The sequence below is a fragment of the Pan paniscus genome, chromosome 23, assembly GCF_029289425.2.
Source record: "Pan paniscus chromosome 23, NHGRI_mPanPan1-v2.0_pri, whole genome shotgun sequence".
Lineage (NCBI taxonomy): Eukaryota > Metazoa > Chordata > Mammalia > Primates > Hominidae > Pan > Pan paniscus.
In genome coordinates, this window is record NC_085927.1 from 34,999,940 (window position 1) to 35,026,529 (window position 26,590).

A 26,590-nucleotide genomic window follows, 5' to 3' on the forward strand; every position below is an offset into this window, starting at 1 on the left:
AGGCTAGGGATTGGGTCTTTGGCTTCCCTGCTGTAGTACCTGGTTCATAGTAGACACTCAAGAAAGTGCCTGTTGAAGTCAGAAGGATGGGAGGGAGGAAGCAAGGAGAGAAGGCCAGAAAGGCCTTCTCATTTTTTTAATCTTTTATGATACTCATGGAGACCTTTATAATCTCGGAGTGTTGCTTAGAGGGCAGTTCAGCCAAGTAAAGCAAACTCACTGGTCAGAAATACATTTCTTAGGGGAGGTCATGTGTTCCTCATCCCATTTCTCATTTGTTGTTTCCCAAGAACATCTTGCTTTGTTTTGCTAACTGAGCCAACAGTATGGAACTTCAGTCGCTGTAGTGGAAAGAAACGTGTTGTCCAGCCCCAGGCAGTGTGGCCAAAGATACCAGCAGAGCTCCCCTCCTCCTTCCCAGGGTCTGATTGCCCCCAGAACCACTGGGTGGCCCAGGAGATAAGTCAGGCAGGGGAATTAGGTGGGGGCCTGCCGCCTGCCTTTTTCCATTTTAGAGAAGGCCAGGGTTTGCAGCCTTGTAAGAGGCCTGGCTCTCGGAAGAGGGGCTGTAATTACAGATTGGCTTTGCCATGCCAGGCAGGGCCACATGGCAGACTCTCCACAGCATGGAAAACGCTGCTTTCTACTTGAGCTGAGGGTGGGGTCTGATAAAGAAAGGTGATGAGTTTCTGTCTGTTTCTAGAAAGATTTCCTTGCTAGATGATTTTTGATTGATCGATTGATTGATTGATTGCTCATCCCAAGGTAAAAGACATCTTAGGTCACCAAAATGACTATTTGAAGAAGAATGTGATAAATTAACCCAAGGAAATAATCTTAAGCTTGGTTTATAAATAATCTGGGATTGACTTGTAAAATCAAGTCATTTCTATTTTTTTTTCTTTTATCTGAATTCCTTTCCCTGTTGCCTTGGAAACAAGTCTCCCAAGAAGGATGTTTGGAGTCCTGTGACTTGGGTTCAAGCCTCAGTGATTCCTTCATCTCACACAGTGGGTACGATGAGAGCCTCTTCAGGATGTTGGGTATCAAGGGTGGACAGGACACGTCCCTGCCGCCCACAGGCTCGGGACCTGGAGGGGAAGACTGATGGGTAAACCAAATTATGGCCAGGTAAACTGTGTGATTCGGTAGGGGTTACATAGGCAGGGTGGGACCCCAGAGGTGCCCCCTGCCCCCATGGATATAAGGAAATAGGGGAGATGTCTCAGAGGCGGGAGTATCTAAGCTGAGCTGTGGTGGACTAGATGCTGGCCAGGTGAGGAAGGGGTGGAAAGGTGTCTTAGCCAGAGGGAACAGCATATGCAAAAGGCTGAACCAGAGATGTCATGGCACATTCCAGGATTAACATCTGTCCAGTTTGTTCAGGGTAGAAAGAAGCTGGGAAACAGGTAATATGTGAGGTTGCAGACGCTGTCAAAGTTCAGATCATGCACATTTCCTAGGAGATATCAGAGAGGGCGCCTGCTGCAGATGGACTGTGAGGCCTTAGGGCAGCCCTCGGTCTGGGCCTGTTTCTTCAGTTTAGTGGGAAGGTTGGCCTAGGTTGATCCCTGCTGGTGTCCTGATTCTGAGTGTCTAGGGTCCTGTGATTCATTTGAACAGTGAGATGATAGGAATTATAATAGAAAAACGATCATCTCTTGTGGTCACCATTTATTATTTTGCTGTTGTTGTTGTTTTGAGACAGAGTCTTGTTCTGTCACCCAGGCTGGAGTGCAGTGGTGCGATCTCTGCTCACTGCAACCTCCACCTCCCGGGTTCAAGAGATGCTCCTGCCTCAGGCTCCCAAGTAGCTGGGACTACAGGTGCACACCACCATGCCTGGCTAATTTTTGTATTTTTAGTTGAGATGGGGTTTCACCATGTTGGTCAGGCTGGTATCGAACTCCTGGCCTCAAGTGATCCACCTGCCTCAGCCTCCCAAAGTGCTGGGATTAGAGGTGTAAGCCACTGTGCCCGGCCTTATTGAGTGTTAACTGTGTGCCAGCAGCACAAATTATCTCAGTTGGTTTTTTTGTCACAACCTTTTGAAGGGGGTGGGCCTCATACAAGATGAGAAAACCATGACTCAGGCGATGCAGGCCTTACGCGGAAGCCCTGTGCCATCCGCTGCCTTCTGACTGACGGTGTTGCTCCACCTGAAAGAGAGAAAAAAGTAGGTTGAAGCTGAGTTCATGAGCGAGCCCTTCCCACACGTAGTCCTGGGAATTTGTCTCCAGGCCAGTCGACAAGAAAGGGAAACTAATGCAATTGGCAACTGGGCAAGCCCTTCTGAAGGCTTTTCCTGACCCTCACAAGAGGCCTGGGGAACAACCCAGGTAAGTGCAGAGAAATGAGGTGGTGAAAGGCTTTGGGATCAGACAAGTCTGGGTTCAAGTCCCAGAGCCCTCTTGCCAGCTCAGTGACCTTGGGCAAGTCCCCCCGCCACCGCCTTTTTTTTTTTTTTTTTGAGACGGCGTCTCGCTCCGTCACCCAGGCTGGAGTGCAGTGGCGCAATCTCAGCTCACTGCAACCTCTGCCTCCCAGGTTCAAGCGATTCTCCTGCCTCAGCCTCCCGGGTAGCTGGGATTACAGGCATGCACCACCGCGCCCGGCTAAAGACGGAGTCTTGCTCTGTCGCCCAGGCTGGAGGGCAGTCGTGTGATCTCAGCTCACTGCAAGCTCCGCCTCCTGGGTTCACGCTATTCTCCTGCCTCAGCCTCCCGAGTAGCTGGGACTACAGGCGCCTGCCACCATGCCCAGCTAATTTTTTGTATTTTTAGTACAGACGAGGTTTCACCATGTTAGCCAGGATGGTCTCTATCTCCTGACCTCGTGATCTGCCTGCCTCAGCCTCCCAAAGTGCTGGGATTACAGGTGTGAGCCACTGCACCTGGCCTTTTTTTGTATTTTTAGTAGAGATGGGGTTTCACCGTGTTAGCCAGGATGGTCTCAAATGCCTGACCTTGTGATCCGCCCATCGCGGTCTCCCAAAGTGCTGGGATTACGGGCGTGAGCCACCACACCCAGCCCAGGGCAAGTCCTTTTGGCTTTTTAAACCTCACTGGCCTCTGCAAAATGGGGAACATCACTAATACGACTCACGCTCAAGTGTTGTTTTGAGGGTTAATGAGGTGAGATGTGCAAGTAAACATTTCCTGGGTACACAGTAAATCCTCCATTAGTGGTTATTGTTTCCACTGTACCACCTTCTTTTTTGTTTGTTTGTTTTGTTTTGAGATGGAATCTTGCTCTGTTGCCCAGGCTGGAGTGCAGTGGCACAATCTTGGCTCACTGCAACCTCGGCCTCCTGGGTTCAAGCGATTCTCCTGCCTCAGCCTCCTGAGTAGCTGAGATTATAGGAAACTGCCACCACACCCGGCTAATTTTTGTATTTTTAGTAGAGATGGGGTTTTGTCATGTTGGCCAGGCTGGTCTCGAACTCCTGACCTCAGGTGATCCACCTGCCTCAGACTCCCAAAGTGCTGGGATTACAGGCATGAGCCACTGCTCCTGGCCCCACCTTCTTTATTAACATAATATTAGTGTACCTCTTAGTCTAGGATGCACAGTCCCGGAATGTCCAATCTTTTAGGAAGCAGGATGTGAAGAGGGTCATATGAGTGGGACGTCCTGCGGGAGATCTGGAAAAAGCTGAAGGTTGTCTTGGAGGTGGGAGAGGAGGGGAAGGCAGCTGTAGGCAGGGATGCCACGTGTCCAGAACTCCGAGGGCAAGACTGAACGTGCCCCGACTTCCTGGCCTTTGCACGTGGTGTTCTCGATTTCAGCCCTCTTGGAATACTCCTATTTATCCTTCAAAACCCCACCCAGATACCCTTCTTTTGATTGTAAGTCTTTAATAAGTGATCATTTCCCTGTGACCTTCTTTCCTCAACCTTTGAATTTCTTGGTTGGGGTTCACCCTCCCTATTATGTTCCCATAGCATGTTATTCACTTGTTCATCAGAACCCTTGGCAATTGTTCATTTTTTTTTCCTATTTCTTTCTTCCACCAGACCAGGGATTCTTAAAATTATACATTTTTGTATTCGATTTTGGGGAGAAAATGGGATAGCCTCAGATTTGAGTTGGCCTTCCACCCTTAATGGCTAAGAATCAGATAGATACACTGAGCTCTTCAGAGACCATAGGTCCCCTCAAGCCCAACACTGAACTTGCAGAAAGTAACTGTCCAGGGAATGTTTGTTGAATGAATGAATGACCGGCATATTCTGATTTCTACTTTCTCTTTCTTTCTTTCCTTCCTTTTTTTTTTTTTGAGACTGAGTCTCGCTCTGTTGCCCAGGCTGGAATGCAATGGTGCGTTCTTAGCTCATTGCAACATCCACCTCCCGGGTTCAAGCAATTCTCCTGCCTCAGCCTCCCAAATAGCTAGGATTCCAGGTGCCCACCACCACTCCCAGCTAATTTTTACATTTTTAGTAGATATGGGGTTTCACCATGTTGGCCATGCTGGTCTCGAACTCCTGACCTCAGAGAATCTACCCACCTGAGCCTCCCAAAGTGTTGGGATTACGGGCATAAGCCACCACGCCTGGCCCATTTTCTGATTTCTGAAATCACAAGTGATTGTCTAGAAATGGCGATCTCTGTGTCTCGCCTCACATTGTAAAAGAAATTCCCATTTACTTCCTGGATCTCAGCAGCTTCTCCAGCATTTTTTGGATTAATTATGTAAGAAAAAGATGGTTTTCTTTCTTTTTTGATGCCCAAAACATCCCAAGAGTTTCCTGGAGAGAACAGAAGACTTTGCAGAAAAAGTCCTCTGGGGGGGAAAATGCTTGTGCTGCCCCAGTTTTCAGGAAGCGAAGCTTTTTATAGTCACACTTGCAGACCGCTCTGTACCTAAAGGAAGCCAGGAGGGAACAAGCAGGAATCTGGCTTTGTAGCTCACTTCTGCACCCCTCTCCCCTTTCTGGAAGGAGGCAGAACTGGATGATCCCACCTGCCATTTGGTCTCTGCTTTTCTGGGCGCTTGTCGCCATCCAGACTGATTTGGTGAGGGCCAGGATATATAGCTTGTCACAGGTATGAAGTTGGGGGGGGTGCCAAACTCCACCACTTAATAGCTGTGTGACCTTGGGTTGGTCATTTCACTTCTCTCTGCCGTGGTTTTTCCATCAGTAAAATGCGAGTGATAACCATATTAATAGTATCAGCCTCCTTTCATTGTTGGGAGGAGCTGATGGTGTAATACAGTGATGCAATGTAATGCCTGGCACATAGTAAGTGCTCAGTTAGCAGTAGTGATGGTGGTGATGGTGGTAGTGGTCTTTGGTCAGGTTCCCTAGAAGCAGAGACTGACATGAGGATTCTGGTGCAGCGATTCATTGAGGGAAAGCTCTCAAGCGAAACCCATAAGGAAGAAAGGGCAACAACTGGGGCAGGGGACAAAGCTAACTACAGATGTGGTTTCAGCTGAGCCCCAGCCTCAGCCCAGTCCCATGGGGACCCCTAGAGTGTGAATTGCATCACTGAGTTGGTGGTGCCTTGAGGCAAGGAGACCTGAGTGTTGTGTTCTGTATTGGTCAGTCATCGGCTGTGGGCATCTGGACATAGCCTTCAGTAAGGGCAATTCTCCAGAGGAGGGTAGAGCTCCGAGCCTTTCGTAACCAGCATTCACAGCAGCTGACGTGTGTGTGTGCACCTTCTAGAAAAGGGGATCTTAGTCAGGGGAGGTACTAGCTGCATCGATGGAAATGATGAGTTTGATGACTTCATCTCTGAAAACCAGAGAAGTCAAGTAACTTATTCTCCGTCACACAGCTAATAAGAGCTATAGCTGGGTCTCCAAACCCTTAATCATGATGCTATACTTATTTAGCAAGGACGGGGTGGGTCTAGAATAAGGCAAGTGAGGTGCTCACATAGGGCACAAAATTGGGGGACGTCAAGAAAAGTCACTGATCACTATGAATAATATTTCAATTGTTTTTAAAAAATTAAAATTAATGCAAAAATTTGTGATGAGAAAGGAATCAGAACTATAAATAAAAACAGGTTGAGTATTACTTATTTTTTTCCTTTTGCCTCTGGCGCCAGCACGGCTTGCACTGCACTGAGCAAGTCCCTTTTTGAATAATTAGGTTCTTACACCTTTTCATCATTATCTATGTGACTGTGATGAACATTCTTATAGCAAAATGTTTGTATATTATTATTGTTATTTCCAAAGGAATTCCTGTGTGTGGAACTGGATCACTAACTATAGGGTCAAAAGTTGGATACAGTGCCCCCCCCACCCCAACCTTTTGTTATGAAAATGTTCAAACATATAGAAAAATTATATAGGAAAACACCCATCAGCTAGATTCTATAAAATTTGCTATGTGGCTGGGGTGCGGTGGCTCACACCTGTGATTCCAGCACTTTGGGAGGCGGAGGGGGGCAGATCACGAGGTCAGGAGATCAAGACCATCCTGGCTAAAATGGTGAAACCCCCCCCATGACCAGGTGTCTCACAGGAAACTTAAAAATACAAAAAAATTAGCCGGGCGTGGTGGCGGGCACCTGTAGTCCCAGCTATTCGGGAGACTGAGGCAGGAGAATGGCATGAACCCAGGAGGCAGAGTTTGCAGCAAGCTGAGATCACACCACTGCACTCCAGCCTGGGCAACAGAGTGAGACTTCGTCTCAAAAAAAAAAAATGCTATGTGTGCTTTATAAAAATGTAGCCATCCATCCATGGCACTTTTTTTTTTTTTTTTTTTTTGAGACAGGTTCTCACTCTGTTGCCCGGGCTGGAGTGCAGTGGTGTGATCACAGCTCACTGCAGCCTTAACTTCCCAGGCTGAAGCAATCCTTCTACCTTAGCCTCCAGAGTACTGGGACTACAGGGTTCAAACAATCCTCCCACCTTGGGTTCCCAAAGAGCTGGGATTACAGGTGTGAGCCACAGCACCCAGCACTCCATTTTTTGTGTGTGTGTGCATTTCAAAATAAATTATTGGCCGGGCATGGTGGCTCATGCCTGTAATCCCAGCACTTTGGGAGACCGAGGTGGGCAGATCACTGGTCAGGAGTTCAAGACCAGCCTGGGCAACATGGTGAAACCCCGTCTCTACTAAAAATACAAAAATTAGCCAGGCGTGGTGGTGCGCACCTGTAATCCCAGCTACTCGGGAGGCTGAAGCAGGAGAATCGCTTGAACCCAGTGGGAAGAGGTTGCAGTGAGCTGATATCACGCCATTGCACTCCAGCCTAGGTGACAGAGCAAGACTTTGTCTCAAAAAAAAATTATAGATATCAGTACATTTCAGCTGTACATTTCAATATGTATGTCATTAACTGGCAAGCCATTATTTTTTAAGACTTTTGATTTAGGGTGTCAAATTTCTTCCAGGAAATATATATCAGTTTTCATGTCCATCTGCTGTGGACATATGTGTCTTGTTTCACCACAACCTTGACAACACTGGGTATGATCATTTTAAAGGTGTTTTACTTTCTATTTTGATTTAACATTTTTCCTCCTGAGGACCCCAGTGGATTTCCCACCCCGATGTCCAGATGGTCTGTTAAAAAGCTGTGTGCCATTCCAGCTCTCTAGGTATTTCTGGTGTGACTTTTCTGGGGCCAGGGGGGGAGGACTCAGCTCTTTCTCAGGTCTGTTCCTGTTTCCACTCTGGACGTCCTGGGCCTGCGTAATGAGGGAGCAGGCCATGAAGAGGACTTCCTGGTGTAGGAGCTCACTATGGGCAATCTGTGTGGGGAAAATGGACAAACTTTGGAGGCCCACTTTGGATGCCAGAAGTCCTGGGACCTAGGAGGCTGCATGTGGTGGAGGGTGGAGCCAGGCACTCATGGAAGTGCGACCTAGCCCTGTGTATGTTTCCTGTGTATGTTTCCTCACCTGCATGGTGGAGTAATACTTCTGGATATATCAATGTAAGGTATATAGGCTGCTGCAAGAGCCCCCCACCCCATCTTTGCCTTCAATCTTCAGTTTTCTCATGGACCTGTTACCTGCTTGCCTCTGGGCACTTGTATCTCTGTGATGTCTATGGGCCAGGAATTTGGGAGTAGTGTGGCTGAGTGACTGTGACGTGGAATTTCTTATGACGTTGTACTCAAGATACTGGGCAGGTCTACGGTCAGCTAAGGGTTTGACTAGAGATGGAACATCTGCTTCCATAGTGGCTCACTCACATGGCCAGCAACTGGTGCTAGCTGTTTGCTGGGGCCTCACATTCTCTCCATGTGGGTTTCTGTGTGTGACTGCTTGAGCATCCTCACAACATGGCGGCTGGCTTTCCCCAGTATGACCTCAGAGAAGAAGGTAGAAACCATGATGCCTTTTATGACCAAGCTTTAGAAGTCCTACACTATCACTTCTTCTTTTTTTTTTTTTTTAGACGGAGTCTGACTCTGTCACCCAGGCTGGAGCACAGTGGTGTGATCTCAGCTCACTGCAACCTCTGCCTCTTGGGTTCAAGCGATTCTCCTGCCTCAGCCTCCCAAGTAGCTGGTATTACAGGTGCCTGCCACTGTGCCCGGCTAATTTTTGTAGTTTTAGTAGAGACGGGGTTTCACCATGTTGGCCAGGCTGGTCTTGAACTCCTGACCTTGTGATCCACCCGCCTCGGCCTCCCAAAGTGCTGGGATTACAGACGTGAGCCGCTGCACCCGGCCCATCACTTCTTCTTTACTCAGACGTGAGCCACCGCGCCCGGCCCATCACTTCTTCTTTATTCTGCTAACCACACGGACCAACCTTGATTCGTTGTGGGAGGGGACCACACCAGGGTATGAATAAAAGGGGGCGAGGATTACTGATGGTCATCTTGGAGGACACCTATCAGGCATAACCTTGGTACATGATTTCACCTCTGTGGATCTCAGTCTTCTCTGTCAAATGGGTTCATGCAAAAAAATTCATTAGTTGATTCCTGTGAATGCTTAGAATGGTGTTGGACATTTAGTTACCTCTTAATAAATATTAGCCACCACTGTCATCCCCTGCTGGGCTGTGAGCCCTCTGATCTTAATCTCTATGCAGTGCCTGGCTCAGAGTAGGCACCCTCTGAATCTTTATGAAATGAATGAATGAAAGAATGAATGAGGCTGGATGTGGTGGCTCATGCTTGTAATCCCAGTACTTTGGGAGGCTGAGGCAGGTGGATCGCTTGAGTCTAGGAGTTCGAGACCAGCCTAGACAACATGGTGAAACCCTGTCTCTACAAAAATTACACACACACAAAAATTAGCTGGGCATGGTGGCACATACCTGTAGTCCTAGCTACTCAGGAGGCTGAGGTGGGAGGATCGCTTGAGCCTGGGAGGCCAAGGCTGCAGTGAGCTGTGATCAAGCCACTGCAGTCCAGCCTGGGCAACAGAGTGAGATCCTGTATCCAAAAAAAGAAGAAGAGAGAGAGGGAGAGAAAGAGAATGAATAGCTGTAAGGACTGGGAATACATAGAAAAGAAAGAGATCTGTTGGCCATATTGCCAGAGAGTCCTTTGTGATAAACTTTCTCAAGTGAGGCCCTTTGACCAGTGTCTAGAAAACAAATATTTGTTCAAAACTGAAGTGAGGTGGTGGTGGAAAGGACATAGGATGCATTCTGAGCGACCTGGGTTTCAATTGTGTACTTGGTGTCCGAACAATAAATATTTACAGAGCCCTGACTCTGGGCCAGGTACCATTTCAGACCTGGGAAAACCTGGGGTGGGAGCAGCTCTGGTGCATGCCTGGTGACATCCTTGCTGTGTGACCTTGGGCAAGTGAATCTATGTCTCTGAATCTGCATTTCCTTGTCTGTAAAAGTAGTGGGGTTGGGGGGACATGGATCCCTGCTAGAAGGAGAAACCTCCTTTAACAGGTGTGCCTGACCTCCAGGATCCAGCTGCTGCCCACCCCCTTCTAACAACCCCTGACATGTTTGGGATCTCCAGGCAGAGGACAGAAAACCTGCATGGGTCAGATGAGCGGGGCCTGGCCGAGGACAGTGGGTGTTAGGGTCTAGTCGTACCCACAACCCCTAGTACTCCAGCCCTGTAAGGGTTAAAACCCAGGGAGCTCACGTGACCTAGTGTAAACCATGAATCATTCCCATTGCTCCCAGTGCTGAGCCTGCTGCCCAGGACAGGGCAGATGCTGTGCCCCGGGTTGCCATGGCAACTCCACCTGCACTGAAATACAGCCCTCCCCAGTCCTTCCTGGGGTACCTCAGAGGCTGTCTCACCTGGATCAGTGTTGCCTTCCAGAGAGGGAGGGAGAGACAGCTGAAAAGGAGAGAGAGAGGAGAGAAGCTTAGAGACAAGCAAGTGGAAGTTGAGACACAGGGAGAGGGAGGAGAGCGAGGCTGAGAAATCAACAGAGAAACAGACCACGAGAGGGAGACAGACTGACAGCCGACCAGAGGTCCCAAGACGCTGCCTGTAACCTTAGAGGCAGAAGCCGTTTCCCAGCAGTGCTAACCTTCCCGGGGCTGCCAGATCGCCGACATACACGCACACACACACAACGTGCACACACATGCACACACGTGCAGCCGCATTTCCTGGTGCGCTTGCGGTGAGGGCACAGGGGTGGGTAGGCTGGCAGGCACGTGAAGTTGCCATCAGCCCCGAGGGACCGTGAGCGAGTTGGGACTTGGGGGAGAAAAAAATGGGGGCGGACGTCAGCTCCCTGGGCGGCTGCCGCCACCGCCTCCGCCTCCCCGAGGCCCCTCCTGCATTCCTGGGCAGCGAAGCCCCTCGCTAAGACGGGGGCTGATGTCATCCCGGGCTGCTCAGCCAGGGGACCCGGGGGCCCTGGTGGCTGCCTCCGGAAGTGAGCTAGCCGCCTGCCGGCCGACAGGTTTGGAATCTCCAGCCAGAGGACAGAAAACCTGCATGGGTCAGGTGAGCGGGGTCTGGCCGAGGGCAGCCGGGCAGGGGGCAGCAGGGTGCGGCAGCTTGCCCACCGGAACCTCCCAGGGTGCACCTCAGGGGGGCTGCCTACCTGAAGGGAAGTGAGGACGAGGGTGCCCAAGGCCGCCCCCTCCACCCCCACCCCCATCCCCCGCCTTTCGGGACCGTCACGCCCTGGAGTGAGTGCAGCCGGCTTGTTCCTCAAAGCTCCTTGTCTCGGCCGATCAGCTGGGTGAGCCCTGGAACTGGAACCTGGACTGCCCAGTGTGTTGACTTTATAACTCCGCTGGGGTGGACTCCCAGCCTGGCACTTAGCTGCCTCTTAATTCTGAGCGGCACCCGTGGATGCAGCCGGCTGCTGGCTCAGGGATGTTTACTTACGCTTGGTTTGCCTGAAGAAAGCTGCTGTTTTTAATTTTTTTTTCCTCCAAGCAAGCCCAAAACTTCCATGAGCAAAAGAGTCCAAAGAGGCAAGAGGACACTGGCGTTTTAATTGCTCTCTCCCTCCCTAACTTCCTTCTAACCTCTCCTCCTGGCTGGCCCCATGGATTACCTGGGAGATAAACTCACGGTGGCTCAGACCCACATGACCCACTGGATGGGCACCGTGAGGAGGTCCTTCCAGGAAGCCCTCAATTTGGTGACCACCACGGTGGGCCACGAACGGACGAGTGCAGAGTCGGCCAGCCGGACCCCCTTCAAGCGCACTTCCTCCTTCCGACACCTGGCTTCCCGGAGTCGGGAATCCTTCCGCCGCTTCTCTGCCCGCAGCCAACAGAGATTTTCTTCACTGAGGAAAAGGCATACAGATTCGGAACCGCCAGATATTGTAAGCTTATTATGTTTTAAAAAATATTAAAACAACACTGAAAGCTCCTCCCCTCCAGTCCTCCCAGGGAGGGGGTCCCAGACATCAAACCGGGGAAGTTACTTCTTCCAGAATAGTTGTCAGTCAAAGCCCAGGCACTTCCTGTCCCCTGTACCTGGGAAAGAGGCACGTAGCAATAATTCCTATCTCTCCTGAAGTCAGTCAGGACATTTTTGCTGGAGTCGACGTCTGTGTGGACAGGGCCAGCACGTGAGTTGGGCTGAATTTGCCAGTTGATTTATGTTTTAAGTGTGAACACCCCAACCCCCGACACGAAAGCTCATCCTTCTCCCTATTTTTAGGGTGGATTAGTGGCACCTGCCTCATCTCCTCTCACCCTCCTAGGAAGCACAAGTGGCGGTGTCATGTGCACGCTGAGTTGTAGCTTTTGTCGTTCCACCGAGCTTTCATTGGATTGCCAAGGAAAGGGTCTTAGGAGACCGAGGTGTGGTGGGCGAGTTTGCCCGCTGGCCCTGAACCTGGGGTTTGGTGTGAGTGGGCCAGGGAGGGAGGCCTTGATTTCTTACTCAGGCAGGCTCGGGAGGGCTTGGATTGGGACAGCAGGGTGGAATGACAGCTAATGATTAAAACCTTGCCCTGTGTCCTGCTAGGCGACAGTGCAGAAACAATCGTAAGGTCCTTCTGATGATTTGGAGAGGTGGGACTGGGCCCAGAAAGCGAAAGTGCCTCCTGTGGGGGAAGCACAGTGAGCGAGTGGCAGAGCCGGGTCCGGAACCCCAGGCTCTGACCTCCCCATTCACAGCTCTTTGCAGTCCAGCTCCCAGCAGATGTTCTCCCCAGACCCTCCCAATTACTTCAGGGCTGCCCAGGTCACTGACCAGGCCTGAGCCTAAAGAGAGGGCCTGCCATTTTCACATAGGAGACTTCTGCCACCTGACTGTGTTGGCCCAGTTTATGGGAGCACTTGAGGACAGGCGAAGGGCTAAGCCAGCCCCTTTTTCTGGGTTCCTCCTAGCCAGGAGTGCTATAGTCATTAAGGGACCCAGCATTTAGGGGGGAGCCCTGAGCTGGCCCTCCCTACGCTCGAGGTGGCAGGGCTCACAGCTGCCCTGCCAGGTGCAGGGGCTCAGTATCCCCTCTGCTGGCCCAGAGGTGTGACTCACCCCAGGTCACGCAGCAGCCAGAGCAGGCAGGTGCAAATGCAAGGCAGGAGCCGAGCACTTGGGCATGACACGTGTCTCGTTCACAGGACGTCTCCTTCACAGTGGGTCTGTGCTTCTTTGTGGCCCAGAACAAATTAGTGGGGCTTGGATTTATGAGACAGATTCCCCAACCTCTGGAAGGTGTGACTTGCCACAGGGAAAGAAGGCCCCTCATTCATTCTGTCTCCCTCTGTGTGTATCTCTGTCTCTGTGATGTGTCTCTCTGCCTTGCTCTGTCTCTGTTTGTTTCTCTGTCACTCCTGTTCTCTCTCAGGGTATGGGGTTGGTGACAGGCAGGCTCTGTTGGCATCCCTCTTTCCCCACCCTGGGGAGTGGTGTGACCATGGGCATTGGCATGAATCCCCTAGGCGTCTTACCCTGTGTTACAGGTTGGTGCCACTGGCAGGAGTGGCCTCTCCAGCTGGTTGAATAAATGAAGTTGGGTGGTGCAGAACCATTCCGTGTTGCATCGAGATGCCACCAAGAGTGTAAATACATGCTAAATACATTCAAGCTTCAGGCTCCTTCCCATGTAGCCACCCTACTGGGTGGTAGGCACCAGCTGGCCTTGGCCTTGACAGCTTGAATCAGACTCCTGGCTGAGGAGCCCTGACCCATTCTTAAGCCTCAGTTTCTTCCTGTGTCCAATGAGGAGAACCAAGGCCTTGGTATGAGATTGAAGCAAGCCCCCGGCACAGTGCCAGGCACACAGAATCTGCACACTTGTGAATGCCCTCTCTCTGTTGCTTGCCTAGACACTCTGCCTGAGCAGGATAACGGCAGAGTTAGGATAGGAACATGTGCAGTGTTGCAGATAAGTCAACGAAACGCAAGGCCAGGGACCCCCTGCCTAGGGGTTGAGTCCTGGCTCTGCCACTTCCCAGCTGTGTGATCTTGGGCAGACTCCTTCCCTCTCTGTGCCTTGATTTCCTCCTCTGTGAAATGGGGATGATCGTGCATTGATGTGCTGGTAAACGTGTGGTGAGCGTGGCCGTTCTTAGCCTGTGGTGCTTAAAAATTAGTTCTTGTGGCAACCAAACCTTTCCTCTCAAACCATCACTTCAAAGATTTTCAATGAGCTGGAAAACCCACACACGCCCTTTTTACTCAGGGACTTCACTTAAATATTCGTTTTATGGGAAGAAACTTTTTAAAGCCACAGACAATTACTTAAGAGTTTGGGACAACAGCAGTATCCGTGGCTGGGGCTGGGAGGGGGCAGGATTTTAGTCTTTCTGACCTTGTGCATGATTTATCTAAATAGTCCATTCATTTCATCCTGGTTCCTGCCTCCGGCTTGTATTTACTCAGAGCAGTGTAGAAGAATCTATCGCGGGCATAAAATAACCCTCAAAGGCGTGCCCTGAAATGTTTTCTAAAGCCAGCCTTGAAGTAATTTGCTAATGGCCTGCCTGCTTCTGTGTCCAAGGGATAAAAGGGGGAAAGAGGGAAAACAAATGCTTTGTCTCTGAGCCACAAAGGCAGGAAGAGGCATGTTTGTGCTGCAGTCCCATGTGAGCCTGAGAAACACGCCTGGTACTCCAGGTTTAGCCAAGGAGACAAGGTGGACTCCAGTTAGAGGCCAGACAGAAAATTCCAGAACCCAGGAACAATGGCAATGGCACAGGGGCCAAGACTGGAATAAAAGCGGGAAGTGGGGGGTCTCTGAGGCCATGGGGTGCCGCACCAAGAGGGCTTTGGAGTCAGACAGACGTAGGCCTGAGTCTCAACTCACCACGTGCAAACTGAGTGACCTTGGGCAGCTTAAATCACCTCTTTCAGCCTCAGTGCCCTCATCTGAAACATGGAGATTCAGCTGGGACTTGTCTGGTGGGTGGTTCAATGGGACAGAGTGGACTAAGAGCAAGCACAGCCCTAGCATGCAGGAGGTGCTGAATAAATGTTTGTTCCACGTTGCTTTTTGGGGGGCTCAGACTAATGTGAGTCCTACCTTCCTAGAAGGCTAGACTGGTGCCTTAGGGAAGCAGAGTAAGAGCCTGATCAACCTGTGTTTGTATTTACTGTGTGCAGGGCTCCATGCTAAGCATCAGGTGCATATAACTTGCGTGTCTTCATTAATTCACTCATATTTTCATTCAACCAGTATTAATTTCTATTTATTTATTTAGAGACAGAGCCTCACTTTGTCACCCAGGCTGGAGTGCAGTGGCACAGTCTCGGCTCACTGCAACCTCCACCTCCCACGTTCAAGTGATTCTCCTGCCTCAGCCACCCCAGTAGCTGGGATTACAGGTGCCCTCCACAACACTGGCTAATTTTTGTATTTTTAGTAGAGACAAGGTTTCACCATGATGACCAGGCTGGTCTCGAACTCCTGACCTCAAGTGATCCACCCGCTTCAACCTCCTAAAGTGCTGGGATTACAGGCATGAGCCACTGCGCCCAGCCTATTTTCATTTACTTATTTTGAAGACAAGGTCTTGCCCTGTCACTGGAGCTGGAGTGGAGTGGCATGATCATAGCTCACCACAGCCTCGATACCCTGGGTTCAAGCCATCCTCTCACCTCTGGAATAGCTGGGACTACAGGCATGTGCCACCACACCCAGCCATTTTTTTTCTTTTGTGTAGAGACAGGGTCCTGCTATGTTGCCCAGGCTGGTCTTGAGCTCCTGGCCTCAAGTGATCCTCCCACCTCAGCCTCCCAAAGTGTGGGGATTGCAAGCATGAGCCACTGTACCCCACCCCCTCCACCAGTATGTATGTATGTATGTATGTATGTATGTATGTACGTACGTACGTACGTACGTATTGAGATGGAGTCTTGCTCTGTCGCCTAGGCTGGAGTGCAATGGTGCAGTCTTGGTTCACTGCAACCTCCGCCTCCTGGGTTCAAGCAATTCTCCTGCCTCAGCCTCCTGAGTAGCTGGGACTGCAGGCGTGTTCCACCACACCCGGCTAATTTTTGTATTTTTAGTAGAGACAGGGTTTCACCATGTTGGCCAGGCTGGTCTCGAACTCTGGCCTCAGGTGATCCACCCACCTCAGCCTCCCAAAGTGCTGAGATTACAGGTGTGAGCCACCACACCTGGCCCCCTCAGTCAGTATTTACTGAGTATCTACCACAACTCTGGTGCAGGAGAAATGGCTGTGAATGAAAGAGACAAAACTCCTGCCTTCACAGAGCTGCCTTCTAGTGAGGCTGATAATAAAACACATCAGAATGTAAATATGTCATATATGTGCTGAAAATGAGGGAACTATCTTAAAATATCAAGGGTCAGTCTTTAACCTCAAACTATTGCTGTATATTAGAGTTTCTCAGCCTCAGCTCTAATGATATATTGGGCTACATAATTGTTTATGGCTGTGGGGGGTAAGGGGTAGAGTCTGTGCATTGTAAGCTTATCCCTGGTTCCTACCCACTAGAAGCCAGTAGCATCCCACAGTTGTGACAACCAAAAATATCCAGACATTGCCAAGTCCCTTGGGGGCAGAATCACAATGCCCCCTCCCAGCCCCCATCCAGGTTTGAGAACACTGTCGTATGTAATGTGGTGTGGGGCACAATAATTGTAGCTGGGGTATATTCTCCCAGTGACTTAAATATGGGGAGAAGGGCAGGGATCCCACATCCATGAGCCTCTCCTGCTTGCCAGGAACCACACAGCTGCCCCTGTGGGGTATAGCCCCATACTTTGTGAATGGAGAAATCTGAAGCACAGAGAGGGGAAGTCACAGGACTGGGGATCCGTGAAGTGGGGACTCCAGCATGTGTTGGCCTTGCTGGGAGCATGACCACACCCTGCACTGGGGATTCACTATTAAACATCGGCCCCAGAGCTGAGCGTTCAGTCCTCCAGCCCAAGGCCGAGTGGGAGTATTTGCTTCTGTGTTAATTATGGACTGTAATGGAGGCTTAAAATATTCAGCAGGGCTCAGCATCTCCCCCAACCAAACACACACACACACACACACACACACACACACACATACACAGACACACTGCTTCAGCAAGTGGGGGAGAATTGCAAGGAAAGGATGTATAGAACTCCTGCCTTCAGAAGCCGCATTTCAGCCCCATCTCCATCAGTACTCTCTCCCTACTGGAGTCCTCCGGCTCTGTAACAAATTACCACAAACTTGGTGGCTTAAATTAATATAACTTCATCTCTCACAGTTCCGGAGTCCAGAAGTCCAAAATCAAAATGTCAGCAGTCGGCCGGGTGTGGTGACTCACCTGTAATCCCAGCACTTTGGGAGGCCGAGGCGGGCGGATCACCTGAGATCGGGAGTTCAAGACCAGCTTGACCAACATGGAGAAACCCCATCTCTACTAAAAATACAAAATTAGCCCAGTGTGGTGGCGCATGCCTGTAATCCCAGCTACTCAGGAGGCTGAGGCAGGAGAATTGCTTGAACCCTGGAGGTGGAGGTTGCAGTGAGTCGAGATCACACCATTGCACTCCAGCCTGGGCAACAAGAGTGCAACTCTGTCTCAAAAAAAAAAAAAAAAAAAAATGTCAGCAGTCAACGCCTCCCTCCAGAGGCTCTAGGGGAGCATCCTTTCTCACCTCTTCCAGCTTCTGGTGGCTCCAGGCATTCTTTGGCTTGTGGCCACATCACCCCAATCTCTGCCTCTATCTTCATGTCACTATCTCCTCTTCTCTGTCATCTCCTTTCCTGTCTCTGATAAGGACACTTGTCCCTGAACATAGGAGCCTCCTGGATTACCTAGGATGATCTCACTTAGGATGGTCACCTCAACCTCCCAAGTAGCTGGGACTACAGGTGTACACCACCACACCTACCTAATTTTTTTGTATTTTTAATAGAGACAGAGTTTTACCTTGTTGCCCAAGGTAGTCTCAAACTTCTGGGCTCAAGGGATCCACCTACTTCAGCCTCCCAAAGTGCTGGGATTACAGACGTGAGACACTGCATCCAGCCAGCATATCTTTTTAGGGGCCACTGTCAGCCCCCCACACACTCCCCACAGCTTACACTCTGGCCCCTCCCATCCAGTCCATTCTCCTCCCAACAACCCAAGAGATCAGGTCATTCCCCTGCCTCACCCCAGACTTAGATGCCCAGTTTTCCTGTGCGACCTGGCCCTGCCTCCCTGCTAACATCAGCTCCTACCTCTGTCCTTTATGCTCACTCTGACCTTGCTCCTCTGACCTCCTGCTCTTCGTCAGTCACCCCCTGCTCCTTCCAGACGCCAGGACTTTGCCATCACCATTCCCTCTGCTGAAATGCCCTTGCCCTCTCTTCATCTCTGCAGAGAGGCTTCCCGACGTTCCAGGCTGTGGTGAACTCCCTGCGTTTCCCTGCACCCATCCTACATTTCTTCCTGGGACCTATCTCATTCTATACTTATTTCATGTCACTTGTTCCCTGCTTTATTCTCTGACTCCTCTACTAGGATGTAAGGTCCACGAGGGCGAGGGCTTTGGCCGTCCTGGTTCACCTTGATATTGCCAGTACCCAGAACAGTGGCTAGGAGCTCACAGAGTATCTGCCTTCCTGAAATCCACTGTCCTTCATTCTTGTGTCCACCCTGTGACACCACCTCCATATTATAGATGGGTAAACTGAGGCCTGGAGAGGATAAGTGACACAGCCCTGGTGTACACCTCTTAAGAGATGACAAGAAGTGTACGGCCACATCACCCTGAATGTTCCCAGTCTCATCTGATCTCAGAGTTGATGCCAGGATTCTAGTCCAGGGAGGCCTGGAGTTCTTTCCCTGTAGAGGGCAGGATGGAAAATCTGAAGTATAATGGTAATAAAAACCATTCATTCATTCATTAGGAATTTTTAATTGAGTACCTGTTTTGTACCAGATACTGTGCTCAGTAGAGGAGAAAACAGGCAGGGTCTTTGCCCTCATGGGACTCATAGGAGCAGGGAGACACATTAAACAATTAAGTAAACCAATGAATGAACAAAGAAAGTACTCTCAGATAATGGTGAGGGCTCTGAAGAAAATGTAACAGGGCATGGGGACCCATGGGAATGTATTTTAGGAACAGTGGTCAGGAAAGTCTTCTCAGGAGGTGACATTGGAGCAGAGACCTGCATGAGTGAGGGGATGAGCCCCAGAAAGTTTAGAGGGACATTGGGACAGCAGGAAAGGCAGTGCAAAGGCCCTGAGGCAGGTTCGTGCCTGGTGTGTTTGAGGAGCAGCAAGGAGCCCAGAGTGACTGGAGCAGCACAAGTCAGTGGGAGAGGTGAGCTCAGAGAGGTGGGCCAGGGGCCAGGCCGGGTAGGGCCAGGGAGGGGGATTCTGATAGGATGTTAGATTTTAGCATTGGAGGGTACTGAGCAAGGGAGAGCTGTATCTGTGCCTCTGTGTGGAGTGTTGGAAGAGAAGAACAGAATAACAACTCTAGGTACCACTTCTTGAGTGCCTGCTGTGTGCCAGGCACAGGTTGTTACTAATACATTTCTCCTGGAGATCTGGGCTTCAAAGAACTGGGGTCCAGCTGCTGTGTGCCCTTCCCCCATCTCCCACTGCCTGTGCCAACTGCCAACTGCCACCTGCTACCTCATGTCTAGAGCCCTGCCAGGTGCCCTGGTCTCGGGCTGCACCTTGGGGTTTGGATTCAAGGGGTTAGACTTAAACCCAGCCCCAAAGGCCAGCATGATGTCACTTCATTCTCTGCTACAGTGTCGCCAGGCAGGCAGGACAGGCTGCTTTCTTTTCGGCTGGCCTCACCCAATTTCAGGTCTCCTTTCACCCTCCTGGCAGCAGAATGATGTCACCCAGAGAACAATGGTTCCTTTATAGATCTAGCCTGGGCCAAAGTCTGGGTCTCAGAGTAGGAGCCTCTGGGAGAGACCTGGAGTGAATGGAGGGGCAGAACAGAGGGCTTGGGTGCTCCACAGGGATCTGCTTTTGTTAAATAATGTTAATCTCCTTTCCTCTCTCCCCAACCAAAAAAATAGGGTGTGCTCAATGTATTCTTGGAACATATAGAAAAATATAAAGAAAACAAAGCCCACCCATTCTCCTAACATCACATTGATGAAAACCACTCCTAGCATTGGAATGCATTTCCTTCTTGTCTTTTTTCCCCCCTCTTCCAAACAAAATTGCCAACCCTCTTTGTCTTTATATCCTTTTAAAAATGTGAAAGTTTTGTATGTCTTTATGACACTTTTAATGCCCTTGCAACATTTGTGTGCTCCATAATTTATTAACCTGTCTGGCTGGACATTTGGGTCATTTCCCGTTCTGGGCTACCAGGAGTGACCCTGCAGGGGCGGGGCCTGCATGTGTACTTCTTCATCTGGATTTCTGAGAGGTCCCGAGGTTTAAGTAAGCTCACATTGCTTTCTGTGATCAGAAGGCCCCTTTGTTACTCTCACTTTTCTCTCCCTTTCCCTGCATTTTCTAATCTCAGATGTTTTGTTCAGACAAATGCTTCTTGCTTCCTCATCAGGAAGTCAGAAATTTCAGGAAGGAAATCTGGATTGATACGCATCACAGGGAGTGTTACGTTTTCGGATTTCATGAAGAATGGAGTCTTTAGTTGGCCGGGCGTGGTGGCTCACGCCTGTAGTCCCAGCACTTTGGGAGGCCGAGGCGGGCGGATCACAAGGTCAGGAGATCGAGACCATCCTGGCTAACATGGTGAAAACCTGTCTCTACTAAAAATACAAAAAATTAGCTGGGCAAGGTGGTGGGCGCCTGTAGTCCCAGCTGCTCGGGAGGCTGAGGCAGGAGAAGGGCATGAACCTGGGGGGCGGAGCCTGCTGTGAGCCAAGATCGCGCCACTGCACTCCAGCCTGGGCGACAGAGTGAGACTTCATCTCAAAAAAAAAAAAAAGAGAATGGAGTCTTTAGCAAGAGAAGTCCTTACAAGAGAAATAACAGATTAGTTGTAATGGTGTGCTGGTAAAATGTTTAACAACCCCGTCTTCTTGGGGAAAAAGCTTTGATTGGTAGCATTTGCGCAATTTGGTGGTATAAATACTCCCACCATAGCCAATTGTAAGCTTCTAACTAGTTTTCACTAAACACAAAGTTGGGGAAAGATGGGCAGTAGATTACTGTTCTTTAGTATTTTTACCACACAGATATAATAGACATAAGTGACGGCAAGCCCATGGAAAATAATAAAATGTAGCAAAGTAATTAGGAAGTGATGAGATGGGAATATTTATTACTTTTGCTTTTAATGTGATTTCTTTAATTGTAAGTTTAGATCATTTAATCTTCAGTAATGGCTGTGTTTAATACCTGGCTCCTGAAAATTGCAGTTGTCCCTCAGGGGCCAGGACAGGCCAGCTCCAGTATACGCAGCTGGTTAAGAGAGTGAATTGTGGGATCTGGGAGTTTTGAGTTTGAATCCTGGTTCTGCGTCTCCCTTGCTATGTGGCTTTGGGTAGTTTTCGTACTTTTTTAAAGCCTCAGTTTCCTCTTCTGTAAAATGAGGCCAATAATATTATTCCCCCACAATCGCAGTATGTGGAACTGCAGCACAATGCTTGGTGCATAATAGTGAGGTAGGAAGTGGGACTCGACTCCAGAGGCGGGGCTTGGGCACTGGACCACATTGAGGACTAGCTAAAACAGAACGAGGGCAGAAGCAGCTTTCCAATCAGACACGCTCACCAGTATGACATGTTGGTTTTCCATTGATTGCCATGGTAACACCTGGGAGTTACTGTCCCTTTCCCATTGATTGCCATGGTAACACCTGGGAGTTACTGTCCCTTTCCATGGCAATGACCCAGTGACCCAAAAGTTACTACCCTTTCCCTAGAGATTTCTGCATAAACTGCCCTTTAGTCTACATGTTATTAAAAGTGGGTATAAATGTGACTACAAAACTGCCCTGAGCTGCCACTCTCTGCCTGTGGGATAGCCCTGCTCTGCTGGGGCTGTCACAGAGCTGGAACACTGCCACTTCAATAAAGCTGTTTTCTTCCATCTCAGCTTGCCCTTGAATTCTTTCTTGGACAAAGCCAAGAACCCTCATGGACTAAGCCCCACTTTGCCCATCCTGTATCAGTAGGATCTCAGTGAACAGTCATTATCGGCCGGGCGCAGTGGCTCATGCCCATAATCCCAGCACTTTGGGAGGCTGAGGCAGGCCGATCACGAGGTCAGGAGATCGAGACCATCCTGGCTAACATGGTGAAACCCCATCTCTACTAAAAATACAAAAACATTAGCCAGGCGTGATGGTGGGTGCCTGTAGTCCCAGCTACTCAGGAGGCTGAGGCAGGAGAATGGTGTGAACCCGGGAGACAGAGCTTGCAGTGAGCTGAGATCGCGCCACTGCACACCAGCCGGGGCGACAGAGCAAGACTCCATCTCACAAAAAAAACAAAAACAGTCATTATCATCACCATTGTTATCTGATCAGAGCTTAATAGTTGGCAAGGCACAGTCAAACATGATAGCCTCTAAGGTGGTCCCCCCAGTGATTCTTGCCTTCAGTTATTCACACTGTTGTGAAGTCCCCTTCTATGCTGTACTGGGTTGGTCAGTGTGACCAACAGAATACATGGCATCACTTCTGAGATGAGGTTTTTTTTTTTTTTGAGATGGAGTCTTGCTCTGTCGCCCAGGCTGGAGTGCAATGATGCAATCTCGGCTCACTGCAACCACCCCTTCCTGAGTTCAAGTGATTTTCCTGCCTCAGCCTCCCGAGTAGCTGGGATTACAGGTACGTGCCACCACACCTGGCTAATTTTTTGTTTTTTTCAGTAGAGATGAGGTTTCATCGTGTTAACCAGGATGGTCTCGATTTCCTGACCTTGTGATCCACCCGCCTTGGCCTCCCAAAGTGCTGGGATTACAGGCGTGAGCTACCGTGCCTGGCTGAGATGAGGTTTCAAAAGACACTGCAGCTTCCCTCTTGATCACTCCCTTTCTTGGAGCTTTCACTCTGGGGAAAGCTGCTGTGTCTTGAGGACCCTCAAGCAGCCCTGTAGAGAGGCCCATATGGTGAGGAACTGAAGCCTCCAGTCCACCACCAGCAAGGAACTGAAATCTGGCACACAGGTGAGCTTGGAAGCAGATCTTCCAGCCTGCAGGTGAAACTGCACCTCTGGCCAACAGCTTGACTCCAAACTCATGAGATACCCTGAGCCAGGACCATTCACTGAAATCCTTCCTAGATCCCTGGCTTCCAGAAACGGTGTGAGAAAATAAATGTTTGTTGTTTCCGCCCACTGAGTTGTGGGGCTATTTGTTACGCAGCCAGAGATAACTAGTACACATTTCTTCTCACTTACGCTTGTGGAAATAGTCCAAGGATGGCCAGGGAGTATTATTTAATCCCTTGTCTTGCAGATGAGTAAATTGAGGTGGGAAGACCTGCCCATGGTCTGTAATGAGTAGGTGTTGGTATTCCCAGTGGATACCTTTCTTGTCTCATGTGTTCTTGCCCATAAAGGAGGCTGGCTGCTCAGCCAGCCTGGGGTCAGGGTCCCAAGGGGCTTTTGAGCAGCTCACCCTTTTAGGAGTTGGCATGAATCTCCCAGCATGGGATGGAATTTGTTTCTTGGATTCTAAGTGCCCATTACCCCACTTAACTCATCAAACATTCATTGTAAGAGCTGGGCCATAAACAGCAGCGACCGCTATGCAGAGATATGAGAGCATGGTGGCTTTTCTCCAGCATCAGTTTCTAGTCCAGAGAAGTCCTGTCAGATTGCCCTGCTCCCTTGGAAGGAGGGTCTGAAGCATACCTTATTACTAAGAATTAAAAATTGCAGAGTTTGTGAACACCTTTGACTTTTGTTTTCTAAGCATAGATTTGGTATCTTCTGCTGTTCTTTCTTGATGGCAAGAAAAGAGGGGTGCAAGTAGAATTAGCTGAGTACAGTTCAGAGCTTGGCTCTCCCTTCAGACAGTCCTTAGTTTGAATCCCAGCTTTGCCACTAGCCAGCTTTGGTACCTCAGACAGGTGACTTAATTCTGCAAGCCTCAGATGCCTTGTGAAGTACCCAGCATGATGCCTGGAACCTCAGAAGTGCATGATAAATGCCAGGCACAGTTGCTATCCTTATAACCTTGACACATTAGTCAGATTAGAGTATGCTATGCTGCAGTAACAAACTGCCAGCTCTCAGACACTTAACACCAAGTGTGTGTTTGTTTTGAGAGAGGGTCTCACTCTGTCACCCAGGCTGGAGTGCAGCATTGTGATCATAGCTCACTGCAGCCTCGACCTCCCAGGCTCATACGATCTTCCCATCTCAGCCTCCCCACTAGCTGGGACTACAGGCATGTGTCACCATGTCTGGCTAATTTTTTGTAGTTTTTGTAGAGATGGGGGTCTCACCATGTTACCCAGGCTGATCTCGAACTCCTGGGCTCAAGCAGTCCTCCTGCTTCAGCCTCCCAAAGTGCTGGGATTACAGGCATGAGCCACTGTTCCTGACTGTTGGTTTCGTATTCATGCAAAGTTAGCTGCTGGTCCAGGGGCCGTCTATAGCAGGCACCTCTCCAGGTTGTTCGCATCTGGCAGCTAGGCCATCTGGAAAGATGTGACTTCTTTGTAAAAATTTCAGAGGAAAAAACTGGAGGGCCACATTCAAGGCAGAGGCTATTGTCCCATTTTACAGATGGGGAAATTAAGGCTTAAAGAGTAACATATTTTAAGCATTGACCATGTGCCAGCCACTGAGCTAAGCAGATTGTCTTAAATCCTTATAGAAACCCCATCCAATAGGTATTATCTATGTCGGGTCTGTTTTACAAATGATAAAATTGAGACTTGGGGAGAGGTGAGTTGCCCAGAGTCACCTAGTTCATAGTCGACCAAGCATGGACTCCAGCCCAGGTCTGCTGACATCTCATTTCTTGTGCCTCCCATTTGAGGAAGTGGATTGAGAGATTTGGGGTGCGTTTCCTGAGAGGTACCATGGTGTAGAACTGGGTTTCACACCATGGTGACATTGACGTTCGGGGCTGGATAATTCTCTGTCATAGGGAGCTGTCCTGGGCACTGTAGGATGCTGAGCAGCATCCCCAGCCTCTGCCCACTAGATGCCTGCACCATCCTTCCCATCCCCAGTTGTGATGCCCAAAATTGTTTCCAGCCATTGTCAAATGTAAGGGGCAAAGTCACCCTGGTTGAGAACCACTGATGTAGATCGTAAGAGCTCATCCTGGGATGTGAGTTCAAACCCCTGCCAGGCCTTAAGTAACCATGTGGCCTTACCCAACAGATTCTGGACAAGGCCAAACTATTAGTAGTAGGCCTTTGGAATACCCTTTTAGGTAATAGAACCTTTGATTCCTGGTGTAATTTTGGGCAAGTCTGTCTGCTCTGATAAAGCGTTTTTCTTTTGCTACAAAGTGGCGCAAACAATATCAGTTCACGGAGTTGTTACGAGAGTGACAGGAGATGCTGGTGGAGGGCACATAGTTCTTTATAAACAGTGGCTTTTATTGTCATTCTAGTTATCACCTGTCAAAGGGGAGGTTCAGATGAGGGCAGATTTTCTGGTGTTTGGAAGTACTCTTCACGGTCTATTAATTCCCAGTCCCTCATCTCCTGGCTCCATGTCCAAATATTTGCTTTCTGCCAAAGCCAGAAGTTATCCAGCACCTCACGTTCCTACCATCACCAGCCTGATTTCTAGAAACAGCCCTTCCCTGGGCACACCTATGATTTAACACCGGTAATTCCTTAATTCGTAGCTAGGAGCCTGTTCTTTTCTTCTTGGTAATTGCCTTCTGCTTTGGGAAGGATGAGGGTTGGATGTGGCAGCCACGTTGCAGACATCTTGGCAGGAAAAACCTGGGATGTTCTGGAGCCTCTGGTGCTGCATTCGAAGAGCGTACAAAGGTAGCCATGCTGGCAGATGACGTGTTGAGTTTCATTATCCATAAATGTTTTTAAATGAGCCCTAGGTGCCCATGTAAACAGGTAGCTGAGGAGCATGAGGTTGGTGTGGAATTGTTCTTCATGGAGGAGTTCCTGAGCCTTGGTTGTCAGAACATCTAGATCCTTCCAGTTCACTTCTTTTTTTGTTACAGCTGAGGAAGCCAAGGCCCAGAGAGGGAGAGAGACCTGTGCAAGGTCACACAGCAAATTGATGACAGACACAGGACTGGAGCTTGGGTTTCTAAATTCATTGTTGAGGCATTGGAGGCCAGGTGATTCTCAACTTTGACATACTTTGGAGTTGAGCCACAGACAATTACTGAGCTCCTATCATTTGCAAAAAGCCCTGTAGTCAGCTGTGTAATATGTTAAAAATAATGAGACTCCGTTCCTGCACTTGGGTTTTTAGAAAAGTGAGCATATGTGTATCCCAGTTGTGCAGCTTTGAACCAATGTCCTCTCCATTACACTGGCTATGGGCCTCAGTTTCCCCATATGTTTTTAGAGGTTGTGGTGTGACCTCTTAAGATCTTTGCAGTAAAATCAGCTCAGATTCAAATCCCTGCTCCCCTGTCTACTAGCCATGTGACTTTGAGCAAGACTTTGAGCAAGCCTCAGTTTCCCCATCTGTTAAAAGGGACTCATAATACTCTTCATGGTGGTGAGAATTCCATACAGTAACGAGTGTGCTGGGCACATTGGTAGGTGCTCAGTAGCTTCACTCTGCCTGGCCTCCCTTTTGGACCACCAGGGCTGCTCACAGCTTGGCGACAACATTCCCTCCTCCCAGCTTTTGCACAAGCTGTTCCCTCTGCCTGGAATGACGGAACCATGGCACAGGCTCCACTGGTGTTTTAAGAGGGTTAAG

At 49.5% G+C, this 26,590-nt stretch overlaps 1 protein-coding gene and 1 long non-coding RNA gene across 7 annotated transcripts in view; one reads left to right on the top strand and one right to left on the bottom strand.

The window, feature by feature from the left end:
- The window catches only part of KIAA1671 (KIAA1671 ortholog), a 245,469-nt gene that overhangs the window by 148,924 nt on the left and 69,955 nt on the right, over positions 1 to 26,590 (top strand). Inside the window, exon 1 of one of the 6 annotated variants that reach the window (XM_055105447.2) lies at positions 11,159 to 11,703. The exons of the other annotated variants lie outside the window; for them this stretch is intronic. Within the exon in view, the coding sequence (XP_054961422.2) occupies positions 11,419 to 11,703 (285 nt within the window). The 5' untranslated portion in view covers positions 11,159 to 11,418. Of the gene's footprint in view, positions 1 to 11,158; positions 11,704 to 26,590 lie in introns of those variants that run through there. 6 annotated transcript variants of the gene reach the window in all.
- LOC103785353 (uncharacterized) lies at positions 792 to 11,973 on the bottom strand. Its single transcript, XR_611040.5, has 5 exons — positions 11,858 to 11,973; positions 11,428 to 11,664; positions 10,205 to 10,244; positions 9,248 to 9,365; positions 792 to 2,159 (listed from the first exon to the last, which is right to left on the bottom strand). It is a non-coding gene; the product is annotated as an uncharacterized LOC103785353 (long non-coding RNA).